Here is a 15,716-nt window from a genome sequence, read left to right on the forward strand (position 1 = left end):
AAGGCAGATTGTGCTGTTTGGGTATTGGCAGGAAGGAAGGCTGAGAAACCTGTACCAGGACTAGGCTCTAAAGAGAAATTCAGTAAAGCTAACTGTGAAATATTACATGTGTGGGCAAATACTTGTTTTATTTCACTAACTGGAGCAATAATCGTAGACGTTAGACGCCTCACTAACTCACCTCTATTTCGGCAGCAGGTCGGGGAGGGTGTCTAGTGAATGGGCAAATTAAGTTGTTGATTTTCATGTAAGAAGGATTACTTTGCTCTCTTTGAACTAAATCACTGCTGCTCCTCAGTTTTCTGACTTCGGTCCCTCCCTTGGGGAATTATTTCTGGCATACTTTGTGTATTGTAATTCCTGTAGCAGGGTGTGGGGTTGACTTCATTTGCCTGTGTCTGCTGCTTCTCCTGCTCTTTTGCTCCTTTCCTGCTGATGGCCCTGGCCAGGCCTTGAGACCCTCTTACCTTCTGCTCTCTCAGACTGGAATGGAATCACTCAGACAGCAGCAGCCTCTCTCTCACAGACGTCCGTCTCCCTTGCTCAAAGTGAAGCCCGTGTTTTCCTCTTGCCCTCTCCATCTCAGCCAAGCCATCTCTGTTACACTGTAGAACACATGTCCTTTCCTTGACATTAGCCTAGCCTCCCAGTCTGTGACTAAATCCCTTCCTTCCTCTCACGTCCCAGTCCCTTTCTCTACAGACACTGCCAGCCCTTTGCTGTGGACCACAGTCTGGGCGGTTTCCATGGTGCAGTTGTGGACAGTGTGTTTCCCACCTCACTCCTATCCCTGTGTATTCTATCCCTTGCGATGTGCAAACCTGCCTTTCTCCCTGCTTCTCACCACCATTCTCATCTCTCTGAAGGACAGTGACCCTTTTCTGTGGCCTCTTGTACCTTGACTGCTGCATTGGGCTGTATCTCCTCCTCCTGGCAGTCTTCTCTACACAAATGCCCACTGGCAACCATTTGCTTTGTGCAACAGTGAAAAGCCTGTTTTATGTGTATGCGTGTTATGCTTGTATGTATGTATGCATACCATGTATGTGTCTTGTGTCCATGATGTTTGGGCATCAGATCCCCTGAACTGGAGTTTTGGGTGATTATGAGCCGCCATATGGGCGCTGGGAACTGAACCTGTGTCCTCTGCAAGAGCAACAAGTGTTCTTAACTACTAAGCCGCCTTTCCAGCCCTGTGAAGATTCTCCAAACAGGTAAATTACTTTTAATGTCCAGACCTGAAGTTTCCGTCCCCATGTCTTGCTCCGCCTTTGTAGTATGAACTTGCTGTGGTCATTTGTGCACAGGTGTCTCTGTGGCAGCTGAGAGCTGTCCTCCAAACGTGCTTTGGTTCTGTGCACTTGTGATGCAGGTCCAGCTGTTGATCCTCCTTCAGATCACCACCCTTTTCAAGGAGCTTTTAAAATTCTTGCCCCTTTGGCTTGTCTTTTTAATTAAGCGTCTGACAAACGCTGCCTATTTGTAGATAAATGTCAGAGGTTTCACAGACCTTCTGTTACCTTCCGTAATGAAAGTGTTTGTTTAGTAAAAGTCCTTATAAATGTCTAACATGTCTATGCTTCAGGCATGTAGTTGATTTTGGGTATTCTCTGCCTATTAATTTAGAGTCTTTGGGAGTAGTAATGTTCGGCTATGAGCTAAATTGTTGCCTGCAAAGTAGGGTTGGGATAGGGATACATTTCTCACAGACATGTAATACCAAGGTGATTTATTTTGCAGTCGAATTCTGGAACTTTGTATGAGGGTTTGAGGAAAGTGGAATGATTTAAGAATTGGATTTTATGTGGTTTAGACATACAGTATTTTGAGAATTGGGAACAGAGATGGTAACATGTTTACATAGTTTGGCAATGCCGTCTAGATGAAAGAGATGCATAGAAAAAATGCCTGGAAGGAGATAGTAAGTTGTTAATATTGATTAGCCTATGGGTGGATAGTCATTTTGTCTCCGTATGTGAATCTCATGTTCATGGTAACCTGCTGTAACCAAGGTGTCTAGATACAATGGTATGGATACTATGGAAATAGATGTGGTTTTATGTAATTATTTTGTTGGTTCTTCCAAATAGTGAGATTATTGAAGGAAGTAAGCATGCGCACACAGAGAGACAGATAAGCAGAGTAGGGGTTCATCTACTTCATTTGCATTGCCGAAGTGAGATTCCTGCCCCCTCAGGAAGCCTCTAAGGGGAGGAAATGAAAGGAAGGTGTTGCACACATCACTTCAGCTTGCATCCCCTGGTTTAGGGATTAGTTGTTGTGCTTGGTGCAAGCAGGGTGGACAGTGAAGTCTGCGTGGGTGGGTTTGGGTTTGGTGTTGGTTTAATATTTTTGTTAGCTAAGGAGACAAGTAATTGAGTTATTGGTAGACTAGGGGAGAGAGAGACAGAGAGAGTGTGTTTTTGTGTCGCAGGTCAGTATTGGTATCTTTCTTATTAGCTCCCCAGGGTCTCTCACTAACCTGGAGCTCACTGATTTGACTAGACCGCCTGGCCAGCAAGCTCTAGGGATTCCCCCTGTCTCTGCCTGCCCAACACTGGCATACAGGTGTACACAGCTATCCTCAGCATTTTTTACATGGGAATGAAACTGAGTTCCTTATGCTTGTATGGCAAGGATTTTATCAATTCCCTCAGTCTGATGAAAATCGGATTGTTAGCTGACTCATTGTTTTCCAATTCTGCCTGAAATTTTGTTTTTAGGTGTTACACACAACATCCCATTGCTTCGCGAGGTGATAGTCAACACACGCTTTGTGAAAGGGGATATCAGCACCAAATTTCTCTCTGATGTGTATCCCGATGGCTTCAAAGGTATGTACATATATGTATGTGCTGAATTATTTAGTTCTCAGGAGTTCATTGAATTATGCCAGGCTATTTTTATTCTTAATTGCTACACACAGTGTTTCTGTTATGAACGAAGGTTCTTTGACTTCTGTTCTACTTAGTGTGTTAGCTCTTTGAATAATTTTGACCATTAACATTCATGATTTTGATTGTGCATGGGTGATTCACTAATGTAACCACCTTCAGCTCTTCTCTTCAAAAACAAACAAACAAAAAGCTGTGTGTGCAGTTTCTGCTCATGTGTGAGAGTCTAGGTTCATTCCAGCCATGCTGCATATAGAGGATAGAAGACAGTGTCTCTCAGGTAACAGTTTTAAGTGTAAAAATTGAATGTTTGGATGAAGAAAATGTCCTCGTGTTAAATTTCACACTGACAAGTTGTCAGTGAGTGTTTCCAAGTCACAGAAGAATATTCCATCAAATTGGAGATTTAGAGAGCACCAAAGACCTGGTTAACATCAGTGGAAACCAGTGGGTTTACCTGAGACTTTGTAGTAATACCTAGACAGAAATCTCTAGTAAACTGGGTTTGAAGGCTGATTCTTGGTTTCAAGTGTTTTAGGGACTTGGTATAGATTAGCAGCCGTTGCTGAGCATGTGTGAAGCACTGGACTTTGATTCCTGTTAAATATCAAGTTAAATATAAAACAAAAAGCACATGTTTTAGTATAGAAAGTATACTAACTGTATAGTTATATTTCAGACTACATGTAAATTCAACTCACCTTTATGTAGTTTACTGTTGAACGCATTTGCAAAATGGTTTTTAGTTCAGACTATATAATAAAATTTTTGTAAATTAAATTGAAAATAGCCAGTTTGAATATTCTCTGAATTTTATCTTTAGCATTCTATCATTAGGAGAAATTAAGAATTTCTTTTATTTGTATAAAAGCAATAATAATTCATCAAATTATTTTTCCTACATTTTTGAATTTTCAAAAATACAGGATAAACTACATCTTGGCTGTGATTTAACTGAGTATTATCTCATCTGCTATCCTTAGGTCAGAACAACGTAGGCCATTACTTCCTACTGTTTCCTTAGCAACAACCCACAGGAGACACTATCCAAACACCTGTTTAATCAGTGAAAAGAAACCTGTCCATGGTGTTGATGAGAGGGATACTTTGGATGTTTCAAGTCACCTGTACACATATCTAGATAAACAGCTCACCCTGTTTGGTTCTAATATTTTGTTCTCTTTACTAAAGTTTAGAAGATGTGGTAAGTTGGGAAGCAGATTTAGAACTTCCATATGGTTCCATGTCCTCCCAAATAATTCATTTGTGTAGGTGACAAGATAAGCAATAGTGGGCAGAAGGAAAAAGTAGGTAGAAGAAATTTAAGTCAACTCTCAAAAGCAATTTTTATATGTATGTGAGCATTTGTTTATATTCATGTATAGTTATATGTGAGCATAAATGTACATGGGCAAGCAACCTTGATGAGGATACATAGTCTACTTTTAAAATTTTGTAAAATGTTGCAAATTCTTTAGGAGCTATGACCCCCTTCACCTGAGAAACTGACCTTAGAGCTGAGTACAATCTCCCACATTTCCTCTGTAGTACGGAACTGTTTATGCAACTCTTCTGCTTGCAACAGAAAGGGCCCTGGCTGTTGACTGTGCTGATCTGCCAGGAGAACCTTTTACAATAACTTAATCTCAACTTTCATTTCTCATGAAGCACAAAGAAGCTATGTGATCACTAAGAGAGGAACTGGCTCTAGAGTTTCTTCCTTTTTGTTAGAGTCTTAAGGTGTGACCTAGACTGGCTTTGAATGTGAGGCCTATGCCTGGCTGCTTCTTTTCTTAAAATCACTTTTTTTTTAATTTAAAATGTTTCTCATATAATATATTTTGATCATGTTCATTCTCTTTCCTGAAGTCATTCCAGAAGCCTGCCTCCTTACCTACCCGACTTCATGTTCAGAGAAACATAACCAAAGTCAAATAAAAACAAATCGAAAAAGACAAAAAACACCAAACCACAACAAAAAAAAGCACACAAAAACCATGAAATCCATTTTGTGTTAGTCAGGTACTCCTGAGTTTGAGGCCTGTCCTGTAGGGTGGTTGATATGCCCAGTATCACTCCTGCTGTCCCACCTGGTCCTGCAGCTGCTTTTAAAACAACCGCTCAACGGATTGATATTAATCACAAACCATTTGGCCTGTTGCTCAGGCTTATTACTAACTAGCTCTTACAACTCAAATTAACTCATTTCTATTCATCTCTATTTTGCCACATGGCTTTGTGGTGTTAAACTGTTCTCTAATACAACTTTTTGCTCTGACAGCTTGCTGGCGTCTGCCCTGATTCCTCACTTCTTCTCCCTCTATCTCTGCATGGATTTCCTGCCTGGCTTTATCCTGCCTTGCTATAGGCCAAATCAGTTTCTTTTTTAACCAATGGTTATAAAACCTATTCACAGCACACAGAGGGGTTATCCCACAGCATGCTCCATTGGAGAAAACTGATCTGTTTTTCTCCCTCTTCATGCACCTATCAATTGCAAACAGCGTCTTGGTTAGGGGTAGGACTCTGTTCTGACTTCTCCATGCTCTGATTTTGTCTAGCTTGAATTTTGTGGGTCCTGTGCATGGTGTCACAGTCTCTGTGACTTCATATGTACATTAGTCCCTTTTTCTTCATGTGTGGGATGGAGTGCAGGGCCTTGTACATGACAGGCCAGAAGAGGGAGCCTGGATCTCCAGCCCCAATGATGGGGTTCCTTTTCTCTTTCTTTCTTTCTTTCTTTCTTTTTTTTTCTCTCTTTCTTTTTTTGTGACAGGGTTTTCAATTACAGCTTGAGTATTCATTGAGTTGGGCTGGGATTTCACAGACTTTTCAATGACATATCATCAGATGACCTCTATGGACTTTCAATGAATACAGCTTTTTGGACGTTCCCAACATCTCCTTTACAGCAGGCTTTCTTGGACTGCCAGTTCATAAATCATGATATGTCAACTTATTATTAGTTATGAATGCTCGGTCTTTTCTTACGCTTGTCTCACTAGTTCTTATAACTTAAATTAACCTGTTTCTAATTAATCTGTGTTTTACCTTGGAGCTTTTTATATTTTTTTTCATTCTGTTTGTCCTACTCCATGTCTGGCTGCCTGGGGACTGCCTGACTGGCTGACTGGTCCTGGGTGTCTCCCTTACTTTCTCCTCTTCTCTCCTCTCCTCTCCTCTCCTCTCCTCTCCTCTCCTCTCCTCTCCTTTCCTTTCCTCTTCCTTCTTCCCCTCCCCTCCCTTCTTCTCTCCTCTCCTCCCCTCCCATACCCTCCTCTCTTCCCCTTATTCTCTCTTCCTACCAGCCCCTACTATCACTCTACTGCCTAGCTATTGGCTGTTCAGCTTTTTATTAGACCAATCAGTTACCTTAGGCAGGCAAAGCAATGCATCTTTACGTCATTAAGAATGCAGCATAAACAAATGTACCTCACCTGTACATAGTTATATGTATTCCATAAACAAATGTACCTCACCTGTACGTAGTTATATGTATTCCACAACACTCCCTCCCATTTTATTTCCCGAGGTTATTTTCATGCCAGATTTTCCTTCTCTGAGTGGCCACCATCTCCTGTTCCCCAGTAGCCCCTCTTCCTGAGCAAACTTTAGCTGTGTTAAGCCATCATCTTTGACTGTTTGATGTATGTGCCCGAGAGACAGCAGGAAGTGGTAAGTGAAGCAAACCCAGGGCCATCTCAATATGTTCGGGCCGGGTCGCTCTTCCCCATTGGGGTTCCCCATCTGTTTCCCATCTGGCCTGAGCTCCTCGGCACTGTTCATAGGGAAGTGCCTGTCTCTATGACTGCATTAAATTTTCTATTATATGTGTTTATTTGTAACAAAGGGCACTTTTACAAAAGGTTCTTAGATTTGAACTTTGAAATGATTGAATCTAAAATTTAAAAATAGGATATGTAAGACTTATTAACTTTTTGAATTTGAATGTTGAAAAGCAAATTTTCTTTGTTTCAAAGCTAAAGGAAAAAATGAAGAAGCTGTTTTAAGAACTCTAATCTCAGTTCACCAGACATGATCATGATCATGATCATTTTCTGTCTATTTCTCTAGTACCTTGTTATACTTTAACTTCAAGCCCCTTTAAAAACAGTATTAGAATTGCCTATTTTCCTTTGGGACATTACTGATTTTTTGTAAGAATTTGAACATATGAAGTATGCACGTGTGTTATCATATTCTCTCCCTTGTGTGCTGCTGAGGATAGATTTCATAATCTGCTCCTGGGATTACCCATGACCTCTGAGAACCATTAGCCCTCTCATGCTCCAAGGAGCTTAGTGTATCTACTGATCTTCGTGTGTTCCTGAGGAGTTGGAACCCACTCACTGGTTCGTTTGCAATTAACTACAGTGTAGACAAGGGAACAATGACATCATCATGTATTCTGTGTCCTGGGGTTTGAAGCCATTAGTAGATCCCAGGAAAAAATGTAGAAATACTTCACCTTGAAAACGAGGGCCAATACAAAGCAAATAGGAACATTTCTCTGGTCTTGCTGACCGATCGACACAGGGCTCCGAGGCCCCAGGTAATCCCTGAGCCACACTTGAAGAATTCTTCTGGGTGTTTGTCCTGGGAAGTCTGGGTCTCTCTTCTGTGATCCACCTCGTATAGAATGTTTGGTTGTGGATTATGTGGGTCTTATCTTCCCTGCTCCAGTGACAGGAGACAATCAGGGATGTGTCATGGCCCATGGGTTGTGGTTATGAGGTCAATGAGGGGTGTCTCTGAAATCCTAGAATCAGGTGTGGGCTCCCATGTTGTGTTACGGTACATTCAGTCTGGTATTTGTCCCAAAGAGGGATGTATTGCTTGGATTTTCCTTATCCTTCTATTTTGGCTACAGATCTTGAAAAATATTTATATTTAAATTCTTAGTATTTTTAGTTTATTTTGAATGAGTTTTAGAAATAATGTTCAAATCATTTTATTTCTTTCAAGTAAATGTGTGCGCCTACTGGATATCCTTAGCTCAGAACTCCAGTTGTACACACTGCACCATGTGATTGTCTGCTGTCACGTGACTAGCAGCTGTCTCGTGACTAGCAGCAGACTTGTGGACGCTTCAGCTCTCAAGTGGCCTGCTAATTACAGACCTTGTAGTGTGTGACTTCTGCTTTGATGCCCACTGATTCTTGAACAATTCTGCCGGTTTAGCCAGTTACCTGCTACAAGGCAGTCAGGTGTGTGAAGCCTGCCAGGGGCTGGACCACTGCTGCCTAGAACAAATGAATTTCGGTGTTGAGAGAAACCGAGGGAGAGAGAAATTTGTTGATTTATTTATTGATCGATCAGTTGGTTGATCTGCCTTCAAGTTCTGACTACATACATAGGGGCAGGAGAAGCAAACCTCTATTTCCTTTGAGTCCTTCATGCTAGAGAAACATGGCCTTGTCCCTGATCGGCATCTGTCTGCATCTGCAGAGGTCGGATCATTGGCCTCTTACCCTCACTGTCCTTAGAAGTGAACTTATGGATGGGAGCAATGACAAGGATCAGCTGTGAGGAGCTGGTGTGCTTCCTAGAGATCTCCTTGGGCCTGGCGTTCCCATTTCTTGTTTTGTTCTGCGTACCTATTTAAATCTCTTTCCTGGGGCTGGAGAGATGTTTGGAAGTTAAAAGCATTTGCTTTCCTGCCAGAGGACCCAAGTTCAGTTCTTACCACTTCCTATCAGTGGCTTATAGTTGTCTATACCTCCAGCTTCAGGGCACCCAACACCTCTGGCCTCCACAGGCATCTGCATTCATGTGCACATGCTCACATGCAGATAAACTCCTACATATAATTTAAAATAAAAAAATAAGAGTTTTGAACTGTTGGACTTGGGTCCTGGGAACCAGACTCTCAAGAGCCATGTATGAATACCAGCTCAATTCTGAGCCGCTTGAATACATTGGTTTTATTTTAATGGTGCTTATATCTAAACAGTCAAGTTTCTTTCTCTAAAAGAGTCAGTAAACATTAATACTTTCATGTACTTCAGAGCTCAGACGAAAGGGCTAGTGGTAAGGTACAGGGGAGGGAATCAACCGTATATCAACCCATCTTTCCGCTAGCTGCTGCAGAGAGATTCTGGCCACCTTCACCACCTGTGCCCTCAACACTTCATTGTTCACATTGCAGAGAAGCCAGACTATACATTTTGGGATTGTCTACTCATAGCTTTTAGGATAAAAGGCATTGGTACTCAGTCACAGCTTTAGAAAACTCAGTCATTTCTTGTTCTCCAGTACACGTGAATAAGTTTGAAATATAGTTGCTTAGACAAGAAGCTTCCACCGAAATTTAAGTCATGGTTTTGTGTAAAAATAAGCGTTAGATGCTAATTGGAAATTTGCTTTCAAGAATGTCAGTATTCTGGGGGGCTGGAGAGATGGCTCAGAGGTTAAGAGCACTAGCTGCTCTTCCAGAGGTCCTGAGTTCAATTCCCAGCAACCACATGGTGGCTCACAACCATCTATAATGACATCTGGTGCCCTCTTCTGGTGTATATATGTTAACAGAACATTGTATGCATAATAAATAAATAAATCTTTAAAAAAAAAAGAATGTCAGTATTCTGGTATTTGTAAATCTGTGAACAGAGAATTTTGGCTGGAAATGAATAACTTTAAAAACAAACCAAAGTCCCTGTCCCTATGTTAGGCAGTGAGCTTCGAGTGAGCAGAGTCCATTTTAGATGCCTGGTAAAGTCCCTGTCTGATTGACTAGTGACTGTAAGAGGAAGTGCAGATGTTGACATTACAGATGTGACTGATGGCTTGATTTCCTACAGGACACATATTAACACAGAGCGAGAGAAACCAGTTATTGGCCATAGCGTCATCGTTGTTTGTGGCATCCCAGTTACGAGCACGGCACTTTCAAGAGCATTCAAGGTACGAAGTGAAGGGTCAGAAAATACTCATGATTGTCTTGTCTGCACAGAAACATGCCAGCAAAAACACTGTCTGATCTTGGTTCTTGATCCTCTCAGGGTCTTTGGGGAAAATTATCGTAAACTCACTGTTTAATGTGGTGCTGCGGGTGCTTTAGTCTAACTTCCTCCCTCCCTCCCTCCTTCCTTCCCTCCCTCCCTCCCTCCCTCCCTCCCTCCCTCCCTCCCTCCCTTCCTAACATGGAAGAGAGTATCTTAGCTGTCTAATTTAGACATCAGTAGAGATAAGACACCACGCTGATATTTGATGGGAATTTTATTCAGCTTAGCATGCATTGGTTATTTCTAGTTTATTAATTTTCTAGTCTTGAAAAATGTTCACCATACAGCATGAGGAACCAATCCGAGTGTTTAAAAGACAAATGTCAGATATTGGAAGCTGCAAGGTGAGATGGTTGTCTGTAACCCAAGGATAACTTCTAACTCTCTGGTGACCCGGTGACAAGGGAAACACACCTTTACCAGAATAAGAACAAAATTCTCAAGGGCAATGTTTGTTTTTCAGGGATGATGTCACTGATCATAGAGTTGTGCTTGCTAGAGTAACCCTTTAAGGAAGTCCGTTGTGTTGCTGAAACTGAGTTATTTTACTTTCTTCTTGCTTTTCTGCAAGAGGAACAATGAGAGAGTGGGCTGATTGTGGAAGGCTACCAGATAGCTCTGCTCAGCACCGGTCAGGATCACATTGCCTCTGAGGAAGTAGACAAGATCACAGTTGTGTGTGGTTGCATCTTAGTACTTAATGTGGTCCATTTAGGCTGCTTCTTCAGAGGAAGTGCTAGAAGCTCCATGCACAGTCTTTTCTTTTTGGGAGTAATGAATGATTCAATAACTATCTGGAGAGGTGTGTGGCCATGGTTCAGCAAACTACAGAAGATTGACAGAAGAGGGGAAGTGGTCAGCAGAGCCATGACACTGATGCCTGCAGTCCAGGATGGCAGTCAGGAGCCACATGTGCTCTTACGATTAAACCTAAAACCCAGCTTCTCCATCACCCTGGCCATATTTTAAGTGCTCAGTAGCCACATGTGGTGCGAGGCTATGGGCTCTGCGAACACAATGTTCCTTTTCATCTTGGCAGCCCCGCTCCACTGGGGTCCATGGGCCCGCGCCGCTCTAGCGGGGTGTGTGTGTGTGTGTGTGTGTGTGTGTGTGTGCGCGCGCGCGCGCGCGTGCTCAGGAGAGAATCTCAACCCCCTGTTATTTGTGGCTACTTCTTGAATGACTGTGATATTTCTGCCCTCATTCTCTTCTTATTTGGCTTGCTGTTGCCTCAGAAATCCCAAGTAGTTAAAGGTGAAACGATGTGGCCTTTAGGAGCTGTGCTGGCTTTTACTTAAAGGGAATAAATATGCTCATTTATTCTGGGTCAGACTCTGAAGAGGACTTAAAGTAAGAAAAGAGAAAATTGGGTTAATCCCACACTTCGTTAACAGTCACTTTAAACTTTTCAGGGCTTTACCTGGGGGAGGCATTTGCATATTAATTAGTCATTCTAGTAACACTGGAAGGGCAGCTTCCTGTGCTTTGTTTTCTCGCTTTAAACCCAGGGCCGGTGCTGCATTTCCAGAGCTTAATCTTTTTTGATTAAAAAATCCACAGTATTATATTATGATTATTTACTAGCTATTCTTTGGGAAAACTTGTTATGTTTTAGAGGTCTTTAAACATCTGCAATTTATGATAATATAAGGAGCCCATCAAATCAATTCTCGGCTTCCACCGTCATAGAAAAAGTGCCCCATCATTTCCTCTCTATCTGTCATTTCCCGCCGGCCCAGTTGTTAACATTTTAAGGGAAATTTCCACACACAAACAGGCAAATTTTACTTGTATACTTCAGCCAAATGCTGCTTCTGTGTAGCTTAACCCTCTCGAGACAGATGCACCAAGTGTTTGTCAGAAAGCTCTGTCACCTCACCTCGCTTTGGCACTGCCTTCAGGGACCATCTTCCTTTGTGTTTGACTTTTCCAGAATTTCTACCCCAAACTAAATTTGTTCATCGTTACCTTTGTAACTTTACATGTCATATTGTGGAACTCATTGTCTGGTGGGAATAATTATATTAGTGAAATACAGAGATCAGAGTTCAGTTATGCAGAGCATTGTGCACAGCCATGTGGCAGGTGATTGTTCCTTTCTAATGAGTTGATTTTCTGTGGTCACTTCTTAGGCCATAATGCTCTAAACCAGCACCACCAGTAGCAATAGAGGCGCTAAGTTGCATTTGCATGTCTGCTATGGAGGGACCTGATGCCTCCCTTCCCAGCCTGGCTTCTGAGGCTGTTTTTATGATTGGCTTGGGAATGGAGTGGCATGTCACCGTCCAGGTGTGGCTCCACCATGCTGTGTTTTCACTTCCAAACCGGTAGCTCACAGCCCTTCCTCTGGCTTGCTTGTTTTGGCTGCTGATCTTATTTTTCCAATTTCTCTGTGGTTTTTACTCTTTCATCATTTATGACTTGGAAAAAGACATTACTATGTAGCATAGTATTTAGATAGTAAAGTGATAGGGGGAGTTTCAGGGAAAAAAAGAAAAGTTAATGTCAGAAACAATAGTACGCTTCTTGGGACGCCTGTAAGTGTGCAAAACACAACTTCTTACATGCGTGCATGCTGACTTACTGTGTAGTTACACTCCTTCGCAATCCTTAACCCTCTGGGGCTTCGGGGTGTCAGTCACTCAGAGCAGAGGCCTGGAGTACTGTCCCTAGCTCCAAAATAAAGTTAAAAATAAAAACACTTTAATACAGAGGTGAATATTAACTCTGTTAAAGGAACACGTTCTCTTATGTGAATCTGAAATGATTTTACTGCATTGTGGGTTTGGTGTGGTAATTTGTTGTACTAACGATCCTAGAGAAGCTAAATAAGAAGGTGAATCCAAAGACAAACATATAGGCATCCTCCTGAATATTAACCTTCATCAGGCGATGAAAGGAGACAGTGACAGAGACCCACATTGGAGCACCGAACAGAAATCTCAAGGTCCAAATCAGGAGCAGTAGGAGAGAGAGCACGAGCAAGGAACTCAGGACCGCGAGGGGTGCACCCACACACTGAGACAATGGGGATGTTCTGTCGGGAACTCACCAAGGCCAGCTGGCCTGGGTCTGAAAAAGCATGGGATAAAACTGGACTTGCTGAACATAGTGGACAATGAGGAATACTGAGAACTCAAGAACAATTGCAGTGGGTTTCTGATCCTACTGCACGTACTGGCTTTGTGGGAGCCTAGGCAGTTTGGATGCTCACCTTATGAGACCTGGATAGAGGTGGGCGGTCCTTGGGCTTCCCACAGGTCAGGGAACTCTGATTGCTCTTCGAGCAGATGAGGGAGGGGTACTTGATGGGGGAGGGGGAGGGAAATGGGAAGCGGTGGCGGGGAGGAGGCAGAAATCCTTAATAAAATAAATAAATTTTAAAAAAAAGAAAAAAGAAGAAGGAAAATAGCAGTGATAGTCCCTTAGTCCCTTTTGGTAATGTTTACGCTCAAAATGCCTGCTCTCTTCAGCTCAATACAGCTTGTGGAGCAGTCAGGGGAACTTGCCTTACCCTGGGCAGGCCCACCTCTGCCTCTCAGGCTTCTCAGGTGCTGGTGAGAAGGTCCACCTGCCGCCACATCCTGTCGTCCTCCCGCCCACTGTCCTCAGCCTGAACCATGCTGTAAGGGGCAAGAGCAGTGTTAATCTGTTTTCACACATTGCGTTTATTTCAGGGTCTTGGAGAGTAAATACCGACTGGGCTTATAAAAGTATTTTTATTGCAGATACATAAAAATTTACTAAATTCATTGGCCTTATTTTGTTTACTTGCTTTTCCTTTTTTGACTGTGTGCTGGCTAGTATTTTGTCAACTTTAAGTAGGCTAGAATCACTTGGGAAGAGGGAACCTTAACTGAGGGAATGTCTCTATCAGATTGGCCTGTGGGCAAGCCTGTGGGACGTTTGCTTGATGAATGATTGATATGCGTGAGCTCACCCCATTGGGCCTGGGATTTTAGATGGAATAAGAAAATAGCAAGCCATGGGTAGCAAGCCTGTAAGCAACACTCTTCCATGGCCTCTGCTTCAACTCCTGCATCCTGGTTTTTGTCTCAAGTTCCTGCCCCGACTTTCAGATGTTGGGCTGACTCCACGCTATACAATAAAACAAACTTCTCTCCCCCAGTTGCATTTATCACTGATTTATCAACAGCAATGAAAACCCCACGACAACAACTTTTTTTCCATCTCACCAGAAGATGCTCTCAGAATTAACATGGTTTATCTCTTTAATTCATTTGTAATTCACTTAATGATTGTTGCTGATAATGAGGACTAGTGAGTTCAGGCATGGTAACTCACACTTTCAATCCCATTGCTTGGGAGGCTAGGGCAGAGGGATTGCTATGAGTTTGAGCATAGTATAGACCACATAGTGAGTAACAGGCTGCTAGAACAACGTGGGGAGACAGAAAGAAGAGAGGAGAGAGCCATGTATGTTCCTCTGTGTTGAACATCAGAACTTACTACTGTAGCCATTTCTAAGTGTAGAGGTCTGTAGTGTCGACTCTTAACAGTGTTTGCAGCAGCCCTCCGGCTTCTTCATCTTGTAGAACCAAAAGTCTATCTAATGATAAACTCCCTTCTCCTGCCCCAGAGCCAACTGTTCCGCTTCCTGTTCTCTAAGTTTAACCACTCTGCGGAATACTACTTTAACTAGGGAAAGATGTGTTACATTTGTTTATGCTGCATCTGTACAACGATGTAAAGATGAGTTGCTCTTCCTGCCCTAAGGCACCTGATTGGTCTAATAAAAAGCAGAACAGCCAATAGCTAGGCAGTAGTGTGATAGTCAGGGCTGGCATGCAGAGAGAATAAATAGGAGGAGGAATCTAGGTTTGAAAGGAAAGAGAGAGGAGAGAAAGGAGAGAATGAGGGAGAAAGAAAGGGAGACACCCGTGGGCAGCCAGGCAGTTGCCAGACAGGCAGACTTGGAGTAGGACATACAGAATGAAGGAAACGTAAAATGCCCCAAGGCAAAATGTAGATGAAGAGAAATAGGTTAATTTAAGTTATAAAAGCTAAGGTAATTTGCAGGAGGACACCTTACAGAGTGTGACATTACCCACTGAAAATGCACACACCAAAAGGCCTTTGATAACGGCATAGCCGTTACTTAGATTTTTCAGCATAGGAAAGCATGGGTTGCTTTGGCTGTTTGGACTCCTTTACCCAGCACTGAACTGTGGGACCAACACTAGAGAGGCACCAGGAGTTTGGTTCCAGCTCCATGGTAAGAAACTGCTTCAACCTTATGCCTTCATCTTCCTGTCTGAATAATACAGTTTTGTATGGGGCGGCTGCCCAAGACTTCTTCAGCTCAGAGCCTGTTTGAATTGAATGAGGTCGTAGATTTCTCCCCAGTACTAGTTCAGATGTTAAAGTCCAGAAACCAGGATGTTTTTATGATGGCCTGTGGTAATACTGATGAAAACAGCTGAGCCCACAATGTGGAAATAAGGCATTCCCTATGTTAGGGTTGGCCTAGGCTGTGTGGATCAGGGATATCTCTAGCATCTGGCCAGTCACACCGCCTGCCACCACAGTCCTGTAAGGGGAAATTGCATTCTCTCGAATCCCCTCTCAGGGTTATTGTTCTCCTGACATCTGTGGTGTACATTCTTCCCTCATCTGGCTTCCTGATAAAATGGAGAATCAATGTCCTAGTGATTTCTGCTCGACAGATGCAATTATCTGAGGTTTTTCTTGCTATTGAAAACCAGTGGCCTTTCCCGGTCTCAGATGTAATTTGTTCACTTGTTCTTGAGTTTCCATCTGGAGAGTGATCTGTTTCAGGTTTCAAATCGGATTTTAA

The 15,716-nt window shown here is 42.6% G+C and overlaps 1 protein-coding gene across 1 annotated transcript in view; it reads left to right on the plus strand.

Annotated features, from left to right (window-relative positions):
* The window catches only part of Pcca (propionyl-CoA carboxylase subunit alpha), a 273,582-nt gene that overhangs the window by 126,324 nt on the left and 131,542 nt on the right, over positions 1–15,716 (plus strand). The window contains exons 17-18 of the mRNA XM_041674725.1: positions 2,724–2,834; positions 9,695–9,797. Coding sequence (XP_041530659.1) covers positions 2,724–2,834; positions 9,695–9,797 — 214 coding nt within the window. The remainder of the gene's footprint in view (positions 1–2,723; positions 2,835–9,694; positions 9,798–15,716) is intronic.

This window comes from Microtus oregoni, unplaced genomic scaffold (genome assembly GCF_018167655.1).
Source record: "Microtus oregoni isolate MIOR12 unplaced genomic scaffold, Mior012 000001F_ref0000356, whole genome shotgun sequence".
Lineage (NCBI taxonomy): Eukaryota > Metazoa > Chordata > Mammalia > Rodentia > Cricetidae > Microtus > Microtus oregoni.